The 24,997-nt window shown below is 40.4% G+C and overlaps 1 protein-coding gene across 4 annotated transcripts in view; it reads left to right on the forward strand.

Annotated features, from left to right (window-relative positions):
- The first annotated feature begins 6,926 nt into the window (after nt 1–6,926).
- EEA1 (early endosome antigen 1) overlaps nt 6,927–24,997 on the forward strand; it is a 127,258-nt gene continuing 109,187 nt past the window's right edge. For all 4 annotated transcript variants that reach the window (XM_073900524.1, XM_073900525.1, XM_073900526.1 and 1 more), the window contains exon 1: nt 6,927–7,199. In XM_073900524.1, the coding sequence (XP_073756625.1) occupies nt 7,176–7,199 (24 nt within the window). In that variant the 5' untranslated portion in view covers nt 6,927–7,175. The remainder of the gene's footprint in view (nt 7,200–24,997) is intronic.

Here is a 24,997-nt window from a genome sequence, read left to right on the forward strand (position 1 = left end):
ATTCTTGTTGGAGAAACATAAATAGACAAACAAGAAAGTCAGAAATGATAGTTTTCTCTGCTATGCAGAGAATTAAAATGGGTGATGTGATAGATTAGAGATGACATTAGATGAGATGTCTCTTGAAGATATCTCTGAGGATGTGATTTTTTTTAAGTTTATTTATTTATTTTTTTAGTAATCCCTACACGCAATGTGGGGCTCGAACTTATGACCCCAAAATCAAGAGTCACATGCTCTTCTTTTTTTTTTTTTTTTTAAAGATTCCATTTATTTATTTGACAGAGAGAGGGAGAGAGACAGTGAGAGAGGGAACATAAGCAGGGGGAGTGGGAGAGGGAGAAGCAGGCTCTCCGCCGAGCAAGGAGCCCAGTGTGGGGCTCAATCCCAGGACCCTGGGACCATGACCTGAGCTGAAGGCAGACGCTTAATGACTGAGCCACCCAGGTGCCCCGAGTCACATGCTCTTCTGAGTGAGCCAGCTAGGTGCCCCCGAGGAGACTTCTGAGGTACAACATGAATGCCATGAAATTAACCACAAGGGCTCAGGGAACAATATTTCCTTTTTTTTTTTTTTTTAATAAGTTGTCTTTTATTTCAGGTGATTTTTTAAAAAATTTAAATTCAATTAATTAACATATGATGTATTATTTGTTTCACAGGTACAGGTCTGTGATTCATCAGTCTTATATAATATCCAGTGCTCATTACAATACATACCCTCCCTGATGTCCATCACCCAGATACCCCATCCCTCCATGCCCACCCCTCCAGCAACCCTCAGTTTGTTTCCTGTGATTAAGAGTCTCTTATGGTTTGTCTCCCTCACTGGTTTCATCTTGTTTCACTTTTTCCTATCTTCTCCTATGATCCTCTGCCTTATTTCTTAAATTCCACATATGAGTGAGATCATAGGATAATTGTCTTTCTCTGATTGACTTATTTCACTTAGCATAATACCCTCCAGTTCCATCCATGTCATTGCAAATGGCAAGATTTCATTTTTTTGATGGCTGAGTAGTATTTCATTGTATATTCTTTATCCATTCATCTGTCTGTGGACATCTGGGCTCTTTCCATAGTTTGGCTATTATGGATATTGCTGCTATAAACATTGGGGTGCAGGTGCCCCTTTGGATCACTACATTTGTATCTTTGGGGTAAATACCCAGTAGTGCAATTGCTGGGTCATAAGGTAGCTTTATTTTCAACTTTTTGAGGAATCTCCATACTGTTTTCCAGAGTGGCTGCACCAGCTTGCATTCCCACCAACAGTGTAGGAGGGTTCCCCTTTCTGGGCATCCTCGCCAACATCTGTCGTTTCCTGACTTGTTAATTTTAGCCATTCTGACTGGTGTGAGGTGGAATCTCATTGTGGTTTTGATTTGTATTTCCCTGGTGCCGAGTGATGTTGAGCACTTTTTCATGTGTCTGTTGGCCATTTGTGTCTTCTTTGGAGAAATGTCTGTTTATGTCTTCTGCCCATTTCTTGATTGGATTATTTGTTCCTTGGGTGTTGAGTTTCATAAGTTCTTTATAGATTTTGGATATTAGCCCTTTATCTGAGATGTCATTTGCAAATATCTTCTCCCATTCTGTTCGTTGTCTTTGATTTTGTTGACTGTTTCCTTTGCTGTGCAAAAGCTTTTTATCTTTATGGAGTCCCAAGAGTTCATTTTTGCCTTTGTTTCCCTTGCCTTTGGAGACGTGTCTAGCAAGAAGTTGCTGCGGCTGAGGTCACAGAGCTTGCTGCCTGTGTTCTCCTCTAGGATTTTGATAGGTTCATGTCTCATATTTAGGTCTTTCAACCACTTTGAGTCTATTTTTGTGTATGGTGTGAGGGAATGGTCCAGTTTCATTCTTCTGCATGTGGCCGTCCAATTTTCCCAACACCATTTATTGAAGAGACTCTTTTTTCCATTGGATATTCTTTCCTGCTTTGTCGAAGATTAGTTGACCATAGAGTGGAGGGTCCATTTCTGGGTTTTCTGTTCTGTTCTGTTGATCTGTGTGTCTGTTTTTGTGCCAGTACCATACTGTCTTGATGATTATGGCTTTGTAATAGAGCTTAATGTTTGGAATTATGATGCCACCAGTTTTGGTTTTCTTTTTCAACATTCCTCTGGCTATTCGGAGTCTTTTCTGGTTCCATACAAATTTTAGGAGTATTTGTTCCATTCCTTTGAAAAAAGTTGATGGTATTTTGATAGGAATTGCACTGAATGTGTAGATTGCTCTAGGTAGCATAGACATTTTCACAATATTTGTTCTTCTAATCCATGAGCGTGGAACGTTTTTCCATTTCTTTGGGTCTTCCTCAATTTCTTTCATGAATAGTCTGTAGTTTTTTGAGTACAGATCCTTTGCCTCTTTGGTTAGGTTTATTCCTAGGTATCTTATGGTTTTGGGTGCAATTGTAAATGGGATCGACTCCTTAAGGGAACAATATTTCCTAAATAGGAACTGGTTGGCACAAAGGCAGGAATGACTTTAGTGCAACTGAGGAATAAAAGTTCATTGAGGCTGAGGCATAGTAAACCAAGGGGAGAATGTTATAAATGGAAAGCAGAGAAGTGGGCAGGACCAGATCAACAAGGTGTGTGAGCCAGGATAAAGTATTTGGATTTTATTGTGATTGTGATGGGAAGCTTCAGTTAAGGAGGGCAGTGACATTATTTGATTTGCATTTTTAAAAGTTGTTCTTTGCCGCTGTGTAGTTTATGGATTATAGGGAAGCCAAAGTAAAAACAGGTAGACCAACTGGGAAACTCTTAATGGTGGTCTGGACAGGAGATGGAGGTGCTATGGACCAGGGGGATAATGGAAAGAAGTGGCAGATTTAGGATATGCTTTGGAGGTAGACCTATCAGGATTTTCTGGTGGACTGGCTGGAAGAAGGGGAAGTGATAAGATAAAGAGAGAAATCAAAGATAACTCCAAGGTTTTTGGTTTAATCCAACTAAGCTCCTGGTGGTAGTCTATACTGAGACAGGAAAACTGGCAGAGAAGCAATTTTGAAAATAAAAATGAAACAGCTTTGTTTGGGCCATGTTAAGTTAGAGATGCTCATTAGATCTCCAACAAGAACTATGTAGACGGTTTGTTGTGCAGGTCTGGAAATCTGGCAAGAGGTCAACACAGATGATATAGGCTTGGGGGTCTTGGGCAGACAGTTGAAATTTAAAGCCAGGAGACTGGTTGAGATCACCTCTAGGCTGTGTCAGACAGATAAAAAGAGGGACCCTAGAACAAAGCAGGGGCACTCTAACATTAAGTTATGCAGTAGAAAAGTCAAAGGAGTCTGAGAAGGTATGATCATTGAGGAGAAAAGCCAGAAAGTATATTGTCAAGGAAGCCAAGAGAATAAAATAATTTGAGGAGAGAATGGTCAACTGTTATCAATGTAAACAAGAGTCAAATAAAGTCAAAGCAATAAAGTTGTTTGTGGATTAGGCAACAAGTGGGTCATTAACATTAACCTGAGCAGTCTCATTGGAGTAGGTGAGGAGGCTTTTTTTTTTTTTTTTTTTGAGAAGGAGGCTTGATTGCTTGATTGAAGTGGCATTTCTAAGAAGAAAATGCAAGGCAAGACAGTGAAAGCACCACAGGTGTAAAAGCCATTTTGGACAAAGAAAGAGCAGAGAAGAGAAAGACCAGTCAAGGGAAACAGGGTTGCTGCAGACAGTGCGGAGTGCCTCTCTGAGCACTGCGGTATTAGGGTGTGATGAGCGCCATAGCCCCCGCTGTACATGTGGGCCTCTAGTGCCGTTCCCCCACTCCAGTGTGGCGCACAGTGGGTGGTTCGGGTTCTGCCACATGGAAACAATGGACAAAGAAGAGAAAGGGGAAGAAGTTAAGCATATTCATAAGATGGGGGGCTATAAAGTTGGATCACAGACTTTAAGTTAGGTTTTGATGGAAATGAGGATCTAGAAATGGTTGATAGTAAGAAGGTAAGAGGAGCCAATGGGCTGGAGATCTTGATGGAGTAAAAGAATTAATGGCATATGAATGTAAGAGAGCAGAATAGACAGGGATTAGTGGCCAGGCAGGGTAAGCAGAGCAGTTATGTGTGGGAGCTGCTAAATTAGAGACATTATTATGTCTCCCCCATTGCTTATTTACTTTTGAGCAATTAAGCTCTCTAGGGTCTTATCCCAGTCATATCATAAGCTGCAGGGGAGCATGCGAGCCTTTGAATAACCCATCTAGCTGAACAGATTGAGAGTGTCTTACATGATTAGGCAAAAAATTCCACAGGAGAATTCCAATGTAGAAGGCTTTAGCATGTGACATTAATAAGCAGCTTTAAACTAAATTAACTTTTGAATAATAAAAAAAGAAACACATATCACTTTAAATGGGAAAAAAGAAAACCTGTTTCCTTTCTCTACTTACACTTTTTTTTAGGATTTTTTTTTCATTTTTAAGTAATCTCTACATCCAACGTGGGGCTGAACCCACAACCCCAAGATGAAGAGTCACATGCTTTACTGACTGAGGTGGCAGGTGCCCCTACGTATAACATTTCTAACACCTAATGTGTGGGGTTTTAATCTATACCACGTGATTTGCCAATGCTCTGGACACCAACTGGGTGTCCTACGATTAAATTCAATTCTGATACTAACTACCTGGAGTTAGTGCAGACCCTCCAAGTTCAGGGCTCAATCCTACAGAATTGCCCCCCACCCCCCAACTTCAGACACCAGTCACAAGTTCCAGGTTGTCACCTTTGCTTTGGACCAACTGTCCATAAATTGAGGGTTTCCACAACACTCTCCTCAGGTTTGATAATTCGCTATAACAGCCCACAGAACTTAGGGAAACACTTTACTTACCATGACTGGTTTGTTATAAAAGATGCAACTCAGGAGCAGCCAAGTGGAAGGGATGCATAGGGCAAGATATGGGGGAAGGGGAACAGGATCTTCCCTGTTCTCTTCTGGCACATCATCCTTCTAGTACCTTGATGTGTTCACTGACCTGGAAACTCTCCAAATCTCATAGTTTAGGTTTCTTATGGAGGTTCTATTACATAGCCAGGATTGATGAAATCAATGACCATTAGTGATTAACTGCTCCAGCCTTTCTTCCCTCCTGAAGATGGGGGGATGGTTGGCCTGAAAAGTGCAACTTTCTAATCATGCCTTGATCTTTCTGGAGATTAGCCTCCATTCTACAACTATCTAGTGACCCCCAACCTGTTGCCTCATTAGCATACAGACACTCTTATCCCTGTGGCCATTCCAAGGGTCTTAGAAGCTTTGGCGTCAGGAATCAGGGTCAAAGATTAAATATTAGAACAAAAGATGCTCCTAGCACCCTTTTAGTCAGGAAATTACAAGGGTTTTAGGAACTCTGTGTCAGGACCTTGGTACAGAGACCAATATTATATTTATTATGCCACACAGTTTTATCACCCTGTCGGTCAAAGTATTTCCCATGTTTGAAAATAAAGCACCTGTGTCTGGAAAGATGGAGTGTGTGCTTTGCTATGTTTGTCTGGAAATATTTAAATGCACCGTTATCAATAGTGATTAATAATGTATTAGTTGTAGGTACGGCTATTTTGCTGCACTATGGACACACACACAATAAAAAACAGAACATGTCTACAATAGAAACATATTACACCATATAATACTTTATGAAACATTTTACATTAACTCATTTGAAAATTTTTGCTGCATCTTTTCAGACGATCTGGAAGAAAGCACTCCATTCATGCTTGGGTAGACCTCAGGTTTCCCCCTCTCTCCCAGCAAGGTCAATTGCATTATTCCGTTTCTTTCCTTATTTAAACAATATTAAAGTTTTCTCTCTTCCTCCCAGGGTAAAACGCCTGAACCTCAAAACTTGTGAATGCTAGCAGAATGGTGGGACTCCAGAGCTGTGACTTTTTTTTTTTTTAAAGATTTATTTATTTTAGAGAGAGAGAGAGTGAGAGAGTAGCTCACACCACCCGGAGATCACAGACCTAAGCCAGAGATCCAGAGTCCCACGCTCAACTGACTGAGCCACCTAGGCGCCCTGGAGCTGTGATTTTTGAGTTTAAATAATGACGTGGTGCCTGGAAGTCAATTTGAAGTCTACGTCCTGTTCATCTGTGACCTACTATTATTATTATCACTTTTTTTAATGAAACAGACGCATTAATGTTGATTCACTTTATATGAGTATTATCAGAATAGGACTTAATATTCCTTAGGAGAATGGGCCACGCAAGGGCTTTAGAAAGAGAAAGTGTAACAGGTTAGCAACATCAGTCAATTAAATATTGATGCTATGGTTCAAAAAGGACAACCCTAAACTTCTCTTGCCAACTCAAATTCCAGTTTCTTCCCTATTCTTTCTTCTGATTCTTTACTTTCTCTTTGGCTGAAATTAGAAGCAAGGGAGCAGAGAAACAAAACCGGGGGTTGAACAAGAGGAGGGAAGCCCAACAGACAGGTTAATCATGTCTGCGATTCTATCCTTTGCTTTCACCCAGGGTCTACGCGCTCCCAGCAGAAATGAGGATCCTGTCCAGGCTAGGTCAAGACCAGGGTCATGGTGACAAATTTTACAAAGCAGCCTGAGCTGCTGCCTCAGGTACCCACCCCCCGAACCCCTCCTCCCGCCGAGGTCAGGGACATCCCCAGGCCTGGCCCAGGTCTCCCCACCCGCCTCCCCGGCGGGCTCGCGGCCGGCGCGCGGGCACGGCCTCTGACGGAGCGCGGCCGTGCGCTCGGCCGCCGCGGCGTCCCCTTGCCCGCCGGAAGGAGCGGCGGCGCCAGCGTCCTGCCGCCTGTCCGTCACGCAGCCGCCCACGCCGCCGCGGCTTCCGATTGGTCGCAGTTCCGGGCCAGGCCCCTTGAGGCCCCGCCCCTCGCGGATGGACAGACCAGGAGGGCGTGGCGGCGGCGGGCGGGTCCGCCCAGCTGTCAGTTACGGGGGCGGCCCGGCCGGCGGGCGGGCGCTCGCAGGCTACCTCGTCGCTCGCTGGCGCGCGCTGCCTCTCACCGCCTGTGGGGAAGTCGGGGCCGCCCGAGCGGCTGCCGCCACCGTCTAGCCCCGACCTCTTCTCCCGTCCCTTCCTGACTCAGTCTCTCCCGCTCGTGCTCCCCGGAGTAGTGAGTGGTCCCGCGTAGGGTCCGGAGACTCACCGCGGCGGCTCGGGTGGTGTTTAAACCATGTTTAGGAGGATTTTGCAGAGGGTAAGAGAGTGAAACCGTCTTTCCGGCAGCACGTGAGCCGGAGAGCCCGAGCCGGGGCTGCGGGCGCCGCCGCCGCGCTGAGGAGCCGAGGCGGCGGCCCGGGTGCCGCTCCTTGGCGCGGGCTCCTTTCTTCTGTAGGCCCCGCAGCCCGGGAGGTGGTTTAGGCCTCGGCCGTCCGGCCCGGGGGCGGGCCGCGGGGGCAGGGAGGGCGGGTGGGGCCGGCAGGCCGGAGCCCGAGCGGGCGCCGAGTCCCCGGGCGGCCCCGCGCGCCCAGGCCCGGCGTCGTGCTCCCGCGCGGGGCTGTCAGTGAGACGGGTGGCGGGGCCGGAGGGTGTGGTGCCGGCGCGTTCCTTCCAGCTCCGGGAATGGCAGTGCAAATGGAGAGTTGGTGCCTCCAGCCGGGTGGAGAGTGCCCCGTGGGAGATTGCGGGAGGCTTGCTCAGCCTCTCCCGCCTCCCCGCCCACCGCGCCCCCCAACTTTGCTCGCACCTGCCACATTCAGCTGCGGTTTTGCAGGGTAATGTGGTGAAACCCGGCCTAGCTCGGGCCCAATCGTGGTACCGACACTTACTGGCAAAATCGGCTGAGAAGGAAGATATTACTCACTGTTGGAAACTTTCCCCCCCCAATTAAAAATGCGTTTCGCCCTCTCAGCCCAGTACCTTTTTTGAGCTCTCCAAGAATAAATTCGCAGTAAGCTTTATCCAGTGATAGACACTTAACTCCTTCACTTTCTGCCAGGGCTATCCCTATTCGAAAGCTGGAAAAACCTTAAGATTATAAAGACAAGAGCATTGGAAAGCTCTATGTGTATGGCTTAGAAATCAGTTCCTAGGATAATCGAGTATCATTTCCTACAAGAGTTGCTGTACTCAAGTTTTTGTTTTGGGTAGCCTTTTATTTTTTTAAACTGACAGGGTGCAACAAAATGTAAATGATTGAAAAGTTGGGCCAAACTCAGTTCAAAGGACAAAAGAAATTAGTGAATTTGTAGTATTCAGTCAAAGAATGTGCCAAAGACAGTTGAGTCATCCGCTGTATAGAAAGGGAGTGTACTTGGATCCTGCATAGCTTTGTGAAATGTTCAAGTCATGTGAAGCTTGGTCATATATCAGGGGGAGAAATAGTTAACTTTTGTGTCTACCACCCTGTATTGACATCTGATGATTTTTTGCAGTGGTTTTGTCAGAGTTTTTTAAAATCTTGATAAGCTGATGATTTTGGCAATAGCAAGGGCATGCCCTTTACTCTTGCCGTCAGTTCCTGTGTTCAACAGTAAAGACATCTGTGCATGATTTACTTGTTGTGCTTGGAGATTTTTCTTCTATCGGACCTGGAGGAACTGATTACCTCATGCCTCAGACTGTGTTTCTGTCATAGTTCCACATCCGAAAATTAGTTTGCCTATGGTTTGCTTTAAAGTTTATAAATAAAATAAAGTGTTTACTGACTTAAGCGTAGCTTCTGGTAGGGGCGCCTGGCTGGCTCAGTCCCCGGAGCATGCGACTCTTGACCTTGGGGTCATGAGTTCAATCCTCATGTTGGGTGTAGAGATTATTAAAAAAAAACAAAAAACAAAACAAAAAAAACTTTGAAAAAAGAATAGCTTCTGGTAGTTATAGATTAATTTTCAGAAATACGGGATGCTTTCCAATACTCTTGGTTTAATGTTGTTAAGCATTACCATTGTATAAGGATCATTTTTATATAAAGACCATGTGTTGGTGTATACACAACTGTTACAGAAGTTTCTATTGAAATTGCAAAATTGAAATTCTGATTATTGCTGAGATGTGATACGGGATCATCACATATGAATAAGTCACTTGAGAACTGACTTTCTTAACCAAGGTACTATTGATGTGTGTGACTGGATAATTCTTTGTTGGTGGGGGGGGGGCTGTTCTTTTGCATTCTGAGATGTTCAGCAGCATCCCTCTGGCTTCTACTCACTTCATGCCAGTAGCACCCCCTCCCCCCATCCCTTTCCTCTTTTGTGACAACCAAAATTATCTTCATGCTTTATCATATGTTTCCTAAGGACAAAATTGCCCCTGATTGAGAACCACTGTGTTAAATGTGTATACTCTTTTAATAGGAAAATTTGTATTGTTTCTCACAGTTACTTTTATACCCCTGTGTATTTATAGTGAGTGTCAGGAAACACCAAACTTATGCAAGGGACTGGGAAACAGTTAAGAAGGTATGGGTCCTCCCTTTAAAACTCACAGCCAGGTAGGGGGAGTGGACATCTGAAAGTGATTACAATGCTCTGTAATAGAAGAATGAGGAGTGCCCTGAGTGCTACTCTGTGTGAGGGTGTTGGGACCGTGAGGACGAGCTTCTGGGAGGAGGTCATATTCGCAGCTCCAAAGAAGGAAGAGCATGTCAGGCAGAGGGAGCAGCAAATGCCAAGGCATGAAGTCATAAAAGGGGCAGGTAATAGTAGGAGGAATGTGAACAATTAAGTTTAGGAAGTGAGATGATGTGCAGGGATTAGTGGGAGATGAAGCTGCATGGGTAGCTACAGACTAGAACCCTAGAGGATCTGGAGTCCTTTCAGAGGAGTTCAGCATTTATCTTGCAGATGGGTCAGTGTAAATCTCAGCATTTAATAGGGGCATTTTGATAAAAGCCTTAAAGAAATCTGGTGATTTGTGTTACTAGTTTAGAACCTACCATATACATTTTATTAAGTCCACAGGTGGTATTTACTAACAAGTATAACTAGAATCTTTACATTATGTAACGTGACAACCATTTTATTTTACCCCACCCTGATAATCTTATTTCTCAGCAGAGGTAATAAAATACAAGATTAAGATGAAAGTTGCTAATTTAGAGATTCGTTTGAAATGGTTTCCATGCTTTGAGATTATATTGCATTCTTTTAACATTCTGCTTTTAGATGACCTTTTCCTTTTAACTGTTGTTATTTTCTTCTGAATAGTGTCCTTTAAAAAAGCATTTTTGAAAGAAATACAGACAATGTGCTTACGATCAGTTGTAACTCAGAGTGTTTTGAACATCACCAGTAAGGTCCCAAGGGTACTTTACAGAAAATTTGTTTCTGGTTTTTCTCCTCCTCTTCCTTTTTCTTCTTCTTCTTCTTTTTTTTTTTCCATTAGCTTACTAAAAGTTGTCTTTTTGAGGCTTGAAAGGGTCTGAATTAGAAAATAAAATTTTTAAGGTAGTTCCAGTTTGTACGTGTTGGCTATTTTGCTTGATGGTCCTTTGAAGAGAACTATGAATTTGAAGTGCTCAAGCACTTGGGCCATGACCATGGTGCACCCGGCTGGCTCATCCTGGAGCATGTGACTCTTGATCTCAGGGTTTTAGGTTCCAGCCCCACGTTGGATGTGGAGATTACTTAAAAATAAAATCTTTAAAAGAAAGAAGAAATAAAGTGCTTGATGACCAGACAGAATAAATGATCAGTATTTAGTACTCTAGGCAGTTTGTAAACTTTATTGCTATTTCTTTCTTAAGAAATTTACTCTTAGTGTATTAGATTTCCTTTCACTGGTATATATCAATAACATTGCCAAAGAAAACAATGGATTTAATTGTTATAGAATTGTAGAAATAAAAGGCTTTTTTTTTTTATGGTCAGCAAGTCTGATTTTAAAAACGAGGAAGTAAAAACAGATTAACTGATATCTAAGGCAACACAGTTAGTAGATGTCAAAACTGAGACAAGAGCCAAATTTTCCCAGCACAATCCATTTCCCTTTTTCTGGCACCTTGTTACCCTTTCCTCCACTACTCAAATTGATATGGTTAGCACTGTGCTAATCACTGTGGAAGATATGGGGAAAATATGAGACCTAACTTCTTCCTCAAGGATATGATTAAGTGCCAACGAAAATGATATAGACAATGAAGGCTGTAGTAGGACAGGGAGGAAAGATCAGAACCAGCCTGTGTGAGCGGGGAGTCTTGGAGAAAATGAGCATGAGATGGGGTTTTGAAGAATGTGTGTGTTTAGGAGAGGTCTTAGGAAAGTTTCTTTTTAGGAAGGAGTAACAGTATAAGCAAGACACAGAAATGAGAATAAGTTCATTCTTCCTGCCCTCCCTTTTTCCTTTGCATATAGCCTTTTAATAAACATATTTATAACACTTGCTGTGTGCTAGAAACTGGGGATACAGCAGTAAATAAGATACAATCCTTACCCTCAAGTAGCTTAAACCAAGTGACTTTTAGAGATAAGAGATAGGTTTAGAGCGGAAAGAAATTAAGAAAGACATTTACAAAGATAATGTGGCACCCCATTGTGGAGATTCTTGATTGTCTAGCTCAGCCCTGTTCAATGTAAATGTGAGTTACATACATAATTTAAAGTCTCTCTCTCTCAAATAAATAAATAAATCTTTAAAAACAACAAAAAAGGGGGGCCTGGGTGGCTCAGTCTGTTAAGCATCCAACTCTTGGTTTCTGCTCAGGTCATGATCTTAGGGTCTTGGGATCAAGCCCTACATTGGGCTCTGTGCTCAGCGGGAAGTCTGCTTGGGATTCTCTCTCTCCCGCTCCCTCTGCCCCTACCCCTGCTCGCGAACTCTCTCTCAAGTAAATAAATAAATCTTTAAAAAAAAAAAAAGTTTCTAGTAGCCACATTTAAAGTAAAAAAGTGAAATTAATTTTTAGAATATATTTCTTTTGACCCAATATATCTAAAATATTCAACGTGTAATCAGTATAAAAATCACTATTCAGATAGCTTACATTCCTTTTTTTTTTTTTTTGACTAAGCCTTTGAAATCTGGTGTGTATTTTGCATGAGCAGCACATCTCAATTTGGACTAACCATATTTCAACTACTCTATAGCCCCATGTTGATAATGGCTATTGTACTGGATGGTGCAGGTCTAGTTGAGTTCATATATAACTTTTAACTTTTTATTTGGAACCAGTTTCAAACTTATAAAAAGTTGCAAGAATAAAATAATACAAGGGACACTTTCTTCTCTCTTCTCTTGCTCTCTCTGTCATTTTTTTTTTTTTTTTCTGATTCATTTGAAGATCAGTTATGGTCTTTTACATCTGAATACTTCAATGAAGAATAGTGTATTCATTTACATAACCACAGTAAAGTGGTTAACTTAATTAACTTATATTGATTCACTTGCTCTGTAATTCCAGTTTTGTCAGTTGATCTGGTAATGTCCTTTGTAGCATTTCCCCTTCACCAGTTTAGGGTCTAGTTAGGATTAGATATTATATTTAGTTGTTATATTGGTATAGCCTCTTTTCATCACAACATGTCTTTGTATTTTTGAAGAGTACAGATCCCCTCCAGCTTTTTTTTCCCCTACACTATTCTTCATGTTATTTTTACCTGATATTTTCTTGTGATTAGATTGAAATTATGCATTCTGGGCCAGAGTGTTCCCTAGAAGATGTGTCCTTCTCAGGTTATCGCATCTGGAGGCCCATGATGTCTTTCTGTCCTTCATAGGTGCTGTTAGTTTTGATTATCTTGTCAAAGGTTAAGGTGTAGTCCGACTTTTTGACTGTATAATATTTTTTCTTCTTTTTGCAGTAAATAGACATCTGCTTATAAGACCATGCAAATATCTTGCTCTTTATCAAAAATTTCCCCTTAATTTAGCATTCATTGTTCATTCTTGCCTCATCTAGTCTTCACCATAGTGACTGCAAAATGATTTTCCCACTCCAGCATTCCCTTCTTTACCAGTTGGTCATTGGCTTTCCTGTTCTTCCTTCCCTCTCTCCATCCATCTCTCCTCCTCCTCAGCTTCCTTTTTTGCTTTCCTATTGTTATGGACTCATCATTTCAGTTTTTAAAAATGGTTTATAACTCATCACTGTACTTAATTATTTTGGTGGTCAAACGGTGTCAGTTTTGAACAGTGAGAGCCCCTTTTGTGTGGCCCCTGTGTTGTTTTGACATGGTTCTATAATTCTTTTTTTTTTTTTTTTTTTTTTAGCTCTTCCTTACTTTCTGGCATAACAATGTATTCTAAGTTCATCCATTACTCTTTCCCAGCCCTGAAATTGGCCATTTCTCTGAGGAGCCCTATTTCTTTTAGTGGGGAATGGTATTAGAAACCCAGGTCTGGGGTGGCTTTCCTTCTCATTTATTTCAGCAGACAAGTTTGACATTTTGAACTTTATTCTGTAGGCATTAGGAAATCAATAAGATTTTATTAAGCAGTGGAAATATATTTGGTATGTAGGAGAGGCAGAATTTCTACCTTCTTTGGGTGTCTGGCTAGGCCTTACTTAGAATTAAACTGACACAAGGCAGATTAACAGAGAAAAGGATACAAATTTTATTAAGTTTTTACATATGTATGGGCAGCTTCACAAGAGAATGAGGACCAAAATAAGTGACAGGTGTTTATACCTTTTAGACAAAGAAACAATGCATTTGTGAAGAATTAACAAGACAGAGAGGTTTGGGTTAGGGGGTAGTAAATGGTGAAGAAGTAGCCAAGAAGATAAGGGTTAGTTTAACAAGGTTTGTTTATACAGATTTCTCAGCCCCAAATTCTGTCTCTGGTGATGAGAATGTCTTTTTTCCTCCTGCTACAGTGAGGATGCCTTTCACATGAGAGCTTTATCTCCTGCTTTCAGGAAGAAAAGAGGGTCAGAGTGTTCTTGTGTACCTGCTGTTTTAGTGCCTTTAATTAAAAATAATCAGTATGCCAAAGTGGCATAATTTGGGGTGACATCCTGGTTTTCTTCAGGCACAAAGTAGGAGTTAATAATATTTATTGAATGAATATTGAAAGGAATGTTTTAGGAAGATTTATTTGTCAGTGTTGCATGTGATATATTAAAACCATAGGGGAATCTAGGCAGAGATCAGATAGGAGAGATTTTAATATTTTAGGCACTAAGAAATTATGATTTGCATTAGTGTGATGACAATGTGAGCAGAAAAAAAGGTAATGAATAGGGAAGAAGACTTTTTTTTTAAAAAAGATTTATTTGAGAGAGAGAGTGCGTGGGTGTGAGCAGGGGAAAGGACAGAGGGAGAGAAAGAGAAATCCTCAAGCTGACTCCATGCTGAGTGAGGAGCCTGGCGTGGGGTTCAGTCTCATGACGCTGAGGTCATGACCTGAGCCCAGATCAAGAGTTGGACGCTCAACTGACTGAGCTACCCAGACGCCTGGGGAAGACCTTTTGAACATATCTATTCCTCAGATGTCTAGTATGGGCCCACTGTGTGCTGTGGACACACTGATGAGTAAAACAGACACAAACCTCTGTGGAGCTTAGTGAAAGAGGAACTGTTCAAAGAATCCCATAGCTTTTTCGTCACATGGATGAGTCTTAGGAAGGAAAAGCACAGGGAGCCCCAAGAGCGTACAGCAAGTGGGCCCTGATCCAAACTTGAGATGTTAGGGAAGGCTTCCCAGATTGGTTACACATTTAAGTTTGATGCAGTTACTACTAATTTATTAAACAAATTTTAAAAAGTGGAATTATTTTCTCTCTGTGTAGATTCATTTTTAGTGTGTTAAGAATAGAGATTGAGGGGTGCCTGGGTGGCTCAGTTGTTAAGCGTCTACCTTCGGCTCAGGTCATGATCCCAGAGTCCTGGGATCGAGCCCCGCATCGGGCTCTCTGCTCTGTGGGAGGCCTGCTTCTCCCTCTCCCACTCCCCCTGCTTGTGTTCCCTCTCTCACTGTCTCTCTCTGTCAAATAAATAAATACAAAAATCTTAAAAAAAAAAAAAAAAAGAATAGAGATTGAGATCTAAAAGAACCAGGGCTAGAACTCAGTTTTTCCTTCTTATCCTGGTGGTCTTTTGCTTGTGCTAAAGAGACAGTGTGATTCGTGGTTAACAGGCTGAACTCTGGGGCCAGACTGCCTGGGGTGATATTTGTATCCCATTTACTAGCTGAGTAGCTTTGGGCAAGTTATTGATTTCTCTGTGTCTCACTAAAATGGCCATAATAGTATCTGTCATAGGACTATTGTAAGGACTAACTGAATTAATATACATAAAGGACTTAGATAGTATCTGGCACATACCTCTCTGTAAATGTTAGCTGATGCTAATGTTGGTATTTTGTTGTTGTTGTTGTTATTATTATATACTCCAAATTTCTTCAAGGAAAACTTTTCTTATCTGCCCCCCCCCCCCCCCCCTTTTTTAAATCGTGTGGGTGTGGGTGTGTAGACATTTCATCATACTATTGGGCATATATTCTGTGCTAATTACTTTGCTGGGCTTGGGGATTAAAAACTCTTAAGGAGTTTTAGTGGGGGAAACAGATATGTAAATAATGACAAAGTAATGTGGGGTTAATAGATACATAGAGGAAGAGTTTATGAGAACAAAAGAAAAAGTAACTAGTCCTGTGAGGGAAGGGTTGAGGCGAGATAAGGAAAGGGATTGTTGAAGGCCTTGCAGAGGCTAGAAGTGATAGGCAAAGAGGAGCAAGGGAGAGAAGCCATCTTTCAAGACAGGGACCAAGCAAATGCAAGAGCATAAACAGCCTAGCACAGCATTATGGGAGTTGTGAGCTTTTCTGCATGTGGATGGGTGTCTTTGTAAGATATGAGACTGGAAAGGGTTTTGGACTTTATACTATAGACAATAAGGAGCCATGGAAGGTTTTTAAATGATCGAATTTGTAATAAGGAAAACCCTCCAAAAATATTTTTCCTCGGTAATCTTTATAGAAAGTTAATTGGCAAATCACTCATCTGTCTAAAATATGTTGGTAATTAATCAGCGCCCATAGGAGATGTCCAAACTCTTTACCTTGGCACACAAGGCCCATAATGCTCTGGTTCTTTTATATGATTTCAGGCTCATCTCCACTTACCTTTGCACATGGCCTTGACCTTGCCATTCTCACTAATTGTGTTTTTCACAACTTACCCTGTTCTCTCATCCCTTCATACCTCTGTAGAAGCGCTTTATTCTGCTAGACTGTCCTACCATCACTTGTAGACATTGCTTAGTTCAAGTGACACTGGGAGTTATTTGCTTACCTTTTTTTTTTTCCTTCTTCTCCCCAAACATCCCATACTAATTAGGAGAACAGGCTTTTGGTATTAGACCATCATTTAAGCCCTGGGCTCTTCCACTCATGAGGGTGAGATCTTATACAAAATTTCAAGCTCTCTGAGACCCAGTTGCTTTATCTGTAAATTGATGATATTATATACCTCAAAGTGTTGTGGAAGGATTAAATGAAATAATGTTCATGAAGTACTCACCACAGTATCCAGCTTTCAGTAAACATCTGTTATATAGTAGCTATTACAATTGAGATCTCTAGAAAATTTTTGTAATTTGTATACCTGACTATTTCCCTACTAGACTTGAGATCCCTTAGGGTAGGGATTTTGTTTTCTTTTTTTAGTGTGTAGGATCTAACTTCGTGTTTGATGCTTGGTGGTTTTTCAATAATGTATGTTGGTGGCCGTGTAGAGAGGATGGCTCCATTAGGGGAGAGACTGGCTAGAAAATAATAACTTTTTAGTTCTAAAATTGTTGTATATTCGAATCATTTGGAATTCTTAAAAAAAAAAAAAAAAGATTCCCAAGTCCCTCCATTGTATCAGAATTCCTGGATCTCTAGTTTTCAGTTCAGGAAATGATGAAAGCTTGAATTTAGACAATGGCTTTGGGGATAAAGAATGACTTTCAAGAAAATTAAGGTGTACAATTGATAGGGCTTATTGACTTGTGAGTGGTTTGGGTAGCTGAGAGGATAGTGGAATGGACTAAGGTAAAGAATAGAGGAGGAAGAAGAGCAGATTTGGGGAGGAAGATGAATGTGAACTAGAGGTGTGGCCATCCCAGTGGAGATGTTCACAAGGCAGGTAGAAATACAGGTCCAGCACTCAGGAGACAGGTGGAGGCAAGTATTAGATATGTACAAACACATATCTTGAAGAGAAGTCAAGTCAAGTAAGTACTGAGAAGTGTCCACTGAATGGAACAGATGAGTCATACCTAGTTCAGTTTTAGGAGAGTCATAAGGACAAATTAGGAAGTAAGGAAGTGGAATCAGAGAGCATAGACTACTTGCTGAGGAATATGGATTAGAGGAAGCAGAAACTAGTTAAGTATTAAATGCATGAGTGAATTTGTCATCCTTGGACAATGTTCTAATAAATGATTTTTTATTTTCAAGGATTAGAAACTTCCTCAAATCAGTTTAAGTTGAAAGGGGGATTTATTGGAAAGTTTCAAAGTGATCCATGAAGAAGAATTGGCTATACAGTTAGGCCTCATGATAATGGTGTCAGGGATAGGGGCAGTTCTTCTTGTCTTTGTCTTTCATGGACCACTGGCATCTTGTCTCTCTGTCTCTGTGACCATCCTCCTTGTTGCTGTTTACTCAGTGTGTTCAAGACCCCAAATGGTCTTCTGACCACTCAATTCTATGTACTTTTCACCTTAGCTTTGTGTAATCAACTGGCCCAGTGTCTCAATTCCCCAAATACAAGAGAAGACTTAAAATGTCCTCTGCATCTTTTTTCATTGGGTCATGCATAGGTCTCTGGCTGGCCAAAGGTGTTCATTGATGGTTTAGTCAACTGAGGTTGGAAGTGGAGTGTGGTCATAAAATACTTAGGACTATTCCTTCTAGGAGTTGTGGTACCATGAAACACACAATTTACACATCATTCTTCTAGAAATGAGCTTTACCATGGCTCTGAAATAGTGATAATAGTTATGATTAAATTCATTTGGTTCTAGGAATAAAGGATCCATCAGGTTAGCTCAAAAATAGCATAGTAGTGGGCGCCTGGGTGGCTCAGTCGTTAAGCATCTGCCTTCGGCTCAGGTCATGATCCCAGGGTCCCGGGATCGAGCCCCACATCGGGCTCCCTGCTCCATGGGAAGCCTGCTTCTCCCTCTCCCACTCCCCCTGCTTGTGTTCCTGCTCTCGCTGTCTCTCTCTCTGTCAAATAAATAAATAAAATCTTTAAAAAAAAAAAAAATAGCATAGTAGTGGTTATAAAGATGTACTCGGCGATAAGAAAGATGGAATTTTATGGAAATTCAAAATCAGACATTTAATATGGGGCTGAGCCTCTCAGACATTTTACTGGAAGGCTTTGAAGGCTCCAAGGTAGTGTTATTAGGGACTTTCATGTCAGGGCTTTATAGATTTTCACTGTAGAGTCGAGCTGTTAAAGAACTCAGTGACTCTTAATCTATCTGTGTCCCCTGTTACCTGTATATTTTTGTTTCCACTCTCAGCTAATTTTCTTACCCTCTATTCTAGTTTTTTTCTTCATGGCTTCTGCATACTCATAGTCTATGGTCTTTTGAAACTTTGGTTGGGTTATAGCTTTGATTTGCTGAGGTGTTTCATGTACTCTTACTTTACCACATGACTATACTGTTTATCTGTTTAGTGCCAGTTTGTGTGGCTAATTAATCATTTCTCTTTATAGTTTGTGATTTAAAGGCCTAAGCATGGAGCGTAGTAGTAGTTCGTTCTTGGCTTTGGGCATTTTTTTTTTTTCTTTTTTGCCACTGGGCCATGTTATTGGCTGCTAGCTAGCTTGTGAATATCTGCTGTTTGATCCAGGTGATCACATCTTTGGTCAATTGACCAGTAGACACAGGGTCATATAACGTGGCTGTCTTGGACTATGTTCTCAACATGGACTATGGTAGGATAGCTTGCTTACTTTAGGATAGAAGCATGGCTATTACCTGCATTATGATTGATTGACAGACTGAATACAAGAACATGAATTATTTAGTTGCATTGACATCTGTTTAAGTGTTGCATAGATTATAGCAGTAGTTGAAATTTAAAACCACCCTTTAGTCTCATTTCGGTCTTTAATATCAGACTCTGGCTAAGTTTTACATAAGTATGCTAATATAAAAGTTTTTAGAGTCTCAGTGATACTTTATTTGGACTTTAATATTTGGAAAATGTTTTAAGAATTTTTGTCTTTATACAGTGCTATGCCAAAATACATTGTCAGGTGGAGTAGATTAAGTGGTAAATCATATTGAGTTAGATATCTGAAAGGACGTATGGATTTATTTTTTGATAAAACCTCATATCTCTTTGCAGCTTTTAAATATTTTAAGGAATAATACAGTTTTAAAATAAAAATATTTGAAAATAATAAAAATAATATATTTCTGGTTTATGAAAATAAACCATCTACATCACAGAAATTTGAGTAGTTCAGAAAAGGAAAATTGAGAAGAAGCATAGGCTGTATGGTTTAACATTAAGAACACAAGCTTTGAAGTCAGATTGAATCTCAGCTTTGTGCGTTACATTTGTAATCTTAGCTAACAATTTATTTAGCTTCTTTAACCGTATTTCTCCCCCCTTGGCTACACGGGAGCAATCCCTTTGACTTTATTCAAAGGATTGTTATACGCATTAAATGACATAATATAGACAAAGTGCTTGGCTTCATGCCTGTCATAGAGGTTATATGTTAGCTATTATTGTTAATAGCTAGAAAGATAGAATATTTCATTTAGCCAGACTACCAATTGACATTTCTTTAGTATAAAACTCAAGTTTCTTATGTTCATGATTTTGAAAATGCAAATGATCCAGAAGAAGTTGGTATTGAGCTTTAAAATAAGATTCATGCCTCAGGGTTATTTTGACTTCATTAAGTTTTTGAGTATAAAGTCACCAGAGCAAGTAGAGAAATCACTGAATTTGGAAACAAGAGACTTGAGTTCATGTTCTTAGGCAAATCATTGATTTTTTCTTGGCTTCACTTTCCTTCTCTGTCTACTGAGCACACCACCTAGGTGATTTCTAAGATGCTGTTAGGGTAAAGCTGTTATTTGAAAACCAAGAAAGTACCAAGATTTTGAGTCTGCAGATCATTTGCCACCCTAAAGTAACATTTTAAATGTGTTAATATAACAAGTCCAAATAACTTTTACCCTGTTTTCTAGCATCTTTGCTGAGAAAAAACTGTCTTTAGGAAGCAAGAATTCAGTGATAAAATTTGAGAACTCATGTAAGATGACCGTCACAGCACCTGCCATCCATGTAGTAGGTTCCAGAAGATAGTTCTCCTCCGTCTCTACTGAGATATCCCCCCGCCCCCCGTGTATAGCCCTTTATGAGTATCTCAAATGCAAGTAAGGTACATTTGTTGCAGTGGATGCTTTGATGTGGCACTTAGATCTTCCTTCAGGACAGAGACACATTGTCCTAGCTGTCTATAGAGTCATGGTGCTGATGGCACTGTGATAGCTGTGTCCTTCTCTGGGAGTTGCCCTAATAGAAAGAAGCTTCCTCACCCAAGATTATATCCCTTTCCGGAAGCAGCCTCATTACTGGCTGATGTGGGGAATACAAAGAATCATCCTCTTGCCTTGATTCGGGACTTCTGTGAAGGGCCATCTAGCTTCAGGACTCTTGGTAGGATTAGCTGAGGTTGCTGTTGCAACTGTGCTACTGATCAGTACTGTTTATCTTCTCTCTCTGCCCAGTCATGCTTCCCCTGTGCCCACACAGGTGTTCTTGAGAGCACTCCCCAGTACACCTGCTTGTAGATTTCAGAGTTTCAGAGTCTGTTTCCTTGGGAACTCAAATTACAAGTCATCTGCTATTTGGATAGTCTTACGGATTCATAAAAGATGATTATACTCAGGATGGATTTTAATTTTATGAACTTTGTGTTCCACTTCTTTGAAACTGATACTCTATATATCTCTTATAACAGGAATCCATAGCCAATAGATTAGAATTTCTGTTAGATTCTTAAGTACCGTGTAAGACCATTTGCTGGGATTATGAGCATGGCCCATTGATGCTCTGTTCAGGAAGTTTTATTATCAACACCATTCACAGTTCTCTTGAGAGATTTTAAGACTTAAAAAATGAAAAGTGGCTTCTTCCCAAAAGTAGAGTATGAACTCTTATTTTGGTATATTTTTGTGTCTGGCTGTCCATATTTGTTGAATCAAAACACATGATACTCGGGGTGCCTGGGTGGCTCAGTTGGTTAAGTGTCTGCCTTCTGCTCAGGTCATGATCCCAGGGTCCTGGGATGTAGGCCCATATCAGGCTCCCTGCTCAGTGGGGAGTCTGCTTCTCCCTCTACCCCTCCCCCCTGCTCTCGTGCTTTCTCTCTCAAATAAATAAATAAAATCTTCAAAAAGTAATACTCTAAATTTGCTTCAAATATGTAGCTCAATTTTAATTATATGTTAGATATTTAATTATGTTAGTTTTTTAAAAAGATTTATTTATTTATTTGTCAGAGAGAGGGGGAGAGTGAGAGAGAGCGTGCACATACAAGCAGGGGGAGGTGCAGGCAGAAGGAGAAGCAGGCTCCCTGCTGAGCAAGGAACCCGATGCGGGACTTGATCCCAGGACCCTGGGATCATGACCTGAGCCAAAGGCAGACACTTAACCAACTGAGCTACCCAGGCGTCCCTATGTTAGATATTTTTAAAATATTTTTAAAAAGAGTAAAAAAAACTTTTACTCTTTTATTTAATTTTGACTTAATTGTGTGATGTCTACAAACCCAATTTAGTTACTAATAACTTATCTATTATTAGTTTTAATAATCTTAATTTCTTATTGACTTGGCTGCCTTTTTCTTTCCTTTTTTTTTTTTTTGGACTTGGTTTCTTTTGAGAGGCAAATTACTTTCGTGTAACCATTAATAACATAAAAGTTTTAGAGTTTTGAACATGTTCATAAGAAAGCAAAGTATATATAGAGATTGAAAATATAGTTGACTATTTCTGTGGACATGCTTTTAAGGTAGCCAGTTTAGGACCCAAATGAATCATAGAATGAGAATTTTAGAGCTAGAAGGATCCATGATCATGATCCATGATCTGTCCCTATAATTTATCATTGAAGAAAATGAGATTAGAGAAATTGTCTTGATGGGTATCAGACAGATGGCCAAGAAATATTTTGGTTAGTAGAGAGAATGTTGAATTGGGACCTGGGAAACCTAAGTTTTAATTGCAACTTTACCATTAGATAGCGGAGTGATGTCAGGCAAGCCAGTTATACTTTCTAGGGCTTAGTTTCATCATCTATGAAGTGATACAATTGAAACATCATTTTTGAGATGCTCCCCAACTTTTAAAGTTTGATTCAAGTCTTAATGTTATGAGTGACTGTTATTTATAGTATATTATCAAATGCTAGGCACTGGTTTAAACATTTTAAATGTATTATTTCATTTAATCCTTACAACAGTTCTATGAGGCTGACATTGTTAGTTCCACTTTACAGATGGGAATTTGGGCTTAGAGAAGTTAAATAAATTTGCAAGACTTCTAAGTGGGTCAACTAGAAGTTGAATGCAAGTCTGTGTGACTCCAGCTTCTATATTCTGAATCACTCTTCCTAGATTTAGGTGGACTTTTGTGTTTGGAATACTTGACAGACCCTGCTGAAAACAAGAGCTGGTCGCATTTGGTAAGAATATGCTTCTGACCCCTTCTCGGGCATCGTGCAGTATTGTGTGTCATTAGGTTAGCAGGAAAGACTTAGGATGCAGAAGTATGTTGTGTGTTAGCACTTGAGAAATTTTGGTGAGTGTTGGAATTAGATGCAACAGGAGACATAGCCTCTTAGAAGCCACTTGGAAAGACAGCTTGAATAGGGATTGCACTCAATTTAGTATCAATAATTTGACAACATGGGTAACTATATTTGCTTGCTCATTAAAGTTGCAGGATGGCTCTAGGTTAGATGGAGTTGCTCACAGTTCAGAAAATAGGATTTGTTCTCAGCTGAAAGCTGATATAAATGAGCTAGAGTTATTTATTTATTTATTTATTTATTTATTTATTTATTTATTTATTTATTTATTTATTTTAAGTAACCCTACCCAGTGTGGGGCTTGAACTCAGGACTCGGAGATCAAGAGTTGCACACTCTACCTGTTGTGCCAGCCAGGTTCCCAAAAAGCGTACTATTATTGTATATAGTTGTATGATGGATAGAGAAGCATCAGTGGTGTTATTTGGTACCGTAAGTTTTCTAAATCATATTATTGCAAAAATCTGAGTAAGCCTTCTACTTCAGGATTTAATATGGATCAGGATATATTCAATTTTTTTATATGTATATAAATTTATTCAGCAGAGAGAGACACAGCGAGAGAGGGAGTACAAGCGGGGGAGTGGGAGAGGGAGAAGCAGGCTTCCCACTGAGCAGGGAGCCCGATGTGGGGCTTGATCCCAGAACCCTGGGATCATGACCTGAGCCAAAGGCAGACGCTTAACAACTGAGCCACCCAGGTGCCCCAGGATATATTCAGTTTTAAGAGGGCAGAGAAATAAGGAATTTTGAGGACAAAAAAAGTAACTAGCAAAAGTGAATTATGAGACAAGTTTAAAGGTGGTAGAATTGTTATGGAGATTAGAATGAAGAGTATTAGTGACCATTTTCAAGGTTCAAGATTTAGAGCAAGCAGGCAGGACTTAAGAGACAAATTTTATATGAAGTTTGAGACTGACAGTCAGGAGTTAGAATTAGGAATACAGAAGGTATAAAATGAAAAGTAGAAGGTCCCTTCTCCAGTAATCATTGCTGTTAGTTTCTTTGTGTTTCTCCACAATTTTCTGATGCATATATCCATTAATATTATAAAAATATGATCATTCTTCATATGAGTTTGAATTTTTTTCACTTAGTATAGTTTGGAGATTTTTAAGTACTGCCACTTTCAGAACTACTACTTTTTTTTTGAGAGAGAGGGAGTGCGTGCGGGCGGGCGGGGTGGGGAGTAGAGGCTCAGAAGGAGAGGGAGGGAGAATCTTAAGCAGGCATCATGCCCAGTGTGGAGCCCCATGTGATGCTCGATCTCAACAACTCTGAGATCATGACCTGAGCCAAAATCAAGAGTTGGACACTTAAATGGCTGAGCCACCCAGGTGCCCCAGAACTACAACTTTTATTATTTATTTTTAATAGCTATATTATATTCTATGGATTAACTAGTCCCCTGTTGAAGGACATTTAGTTTTGTTTCCAGTTTTGCTATTGTAAACAGTACTGCAGTGAACATGCTTGTACATATGTAGGTGGTACCACTGAGTAATTTCCTAAGCACAAAGTCAGAGAGTATGTACATTTTTTGCATTTAGTTATACTCCCACTAACCATGTATGAGAGGGTTGGTTTTCCAATATTCTTTCCACCAATGCCTATTGTCAAAGAATAAAAACGTCTTGATTTTACTCAAATACCCTGAAAACTAGATTGGCATTTGTCATTTAGTCTTCCAGTTTCTTGTTTAACTTAAACAGTTAAAAAAGAAAATATGGAAAACAGAATGATGTAATGGAGTAGTTACGTTAATCCTTTTTTTTAATGTGTTAAAACTATTGTGTGTCCCATTAAATTCGGGTGGACACTTTTATTGTGTCCTTACTTAGGAATTGTGTGGTGAATACCTCATTCTGTTTAGGGCTCCCAGCCTCAAAAAGATTCCTTTTCTTTTTTGTGGAGAAGATACCACATTGCATCTACTACTTCTAATTGTATCTATTGCATAATAAACCATCCCCAAACTTTGGCTTTGACTTAAAACAACCACCATTTTGTTTGCTCTAGATTTTGTGGATCAGCAGTTTGGGCTAGGCTTGGCTGAGTGGTTCTTCTGGTGGACTCTCTTGAAGTTACTCATATAGCTGGGGTTATTTGTCAGTTTGATTGGAATGGATAGTCTAAGGTGCTTACTCAGATTGCTGATTATATTTGTTGGGCCACATAAGTCTAAGGCTAGCCTGGGCTTATATTGTAGCAGAAGAGTTAGCCATGTCAAGTCTCATGGCCAGTCCAGAGCCCATGTGGGAGAGGATTACACAGAAA

The sequence above is a fragment of the Callorhinus ursinus genome, unplaced genomic scaffold, assembly GCF_003265705.2.
Source record: "Callorhinus ursinus isolate GAN/ISIS: 27379988/994484 unplaced genomic scaffold, GSC_fseal_2.0 scaffold14, whole genome shotgun sequence".
Lineage (NCBI taxonomy): Eukaryota > Metazoa > Chordata > Mammalia > Carnivora > Otariidae > Callorhinus > Callorhinus ursinus.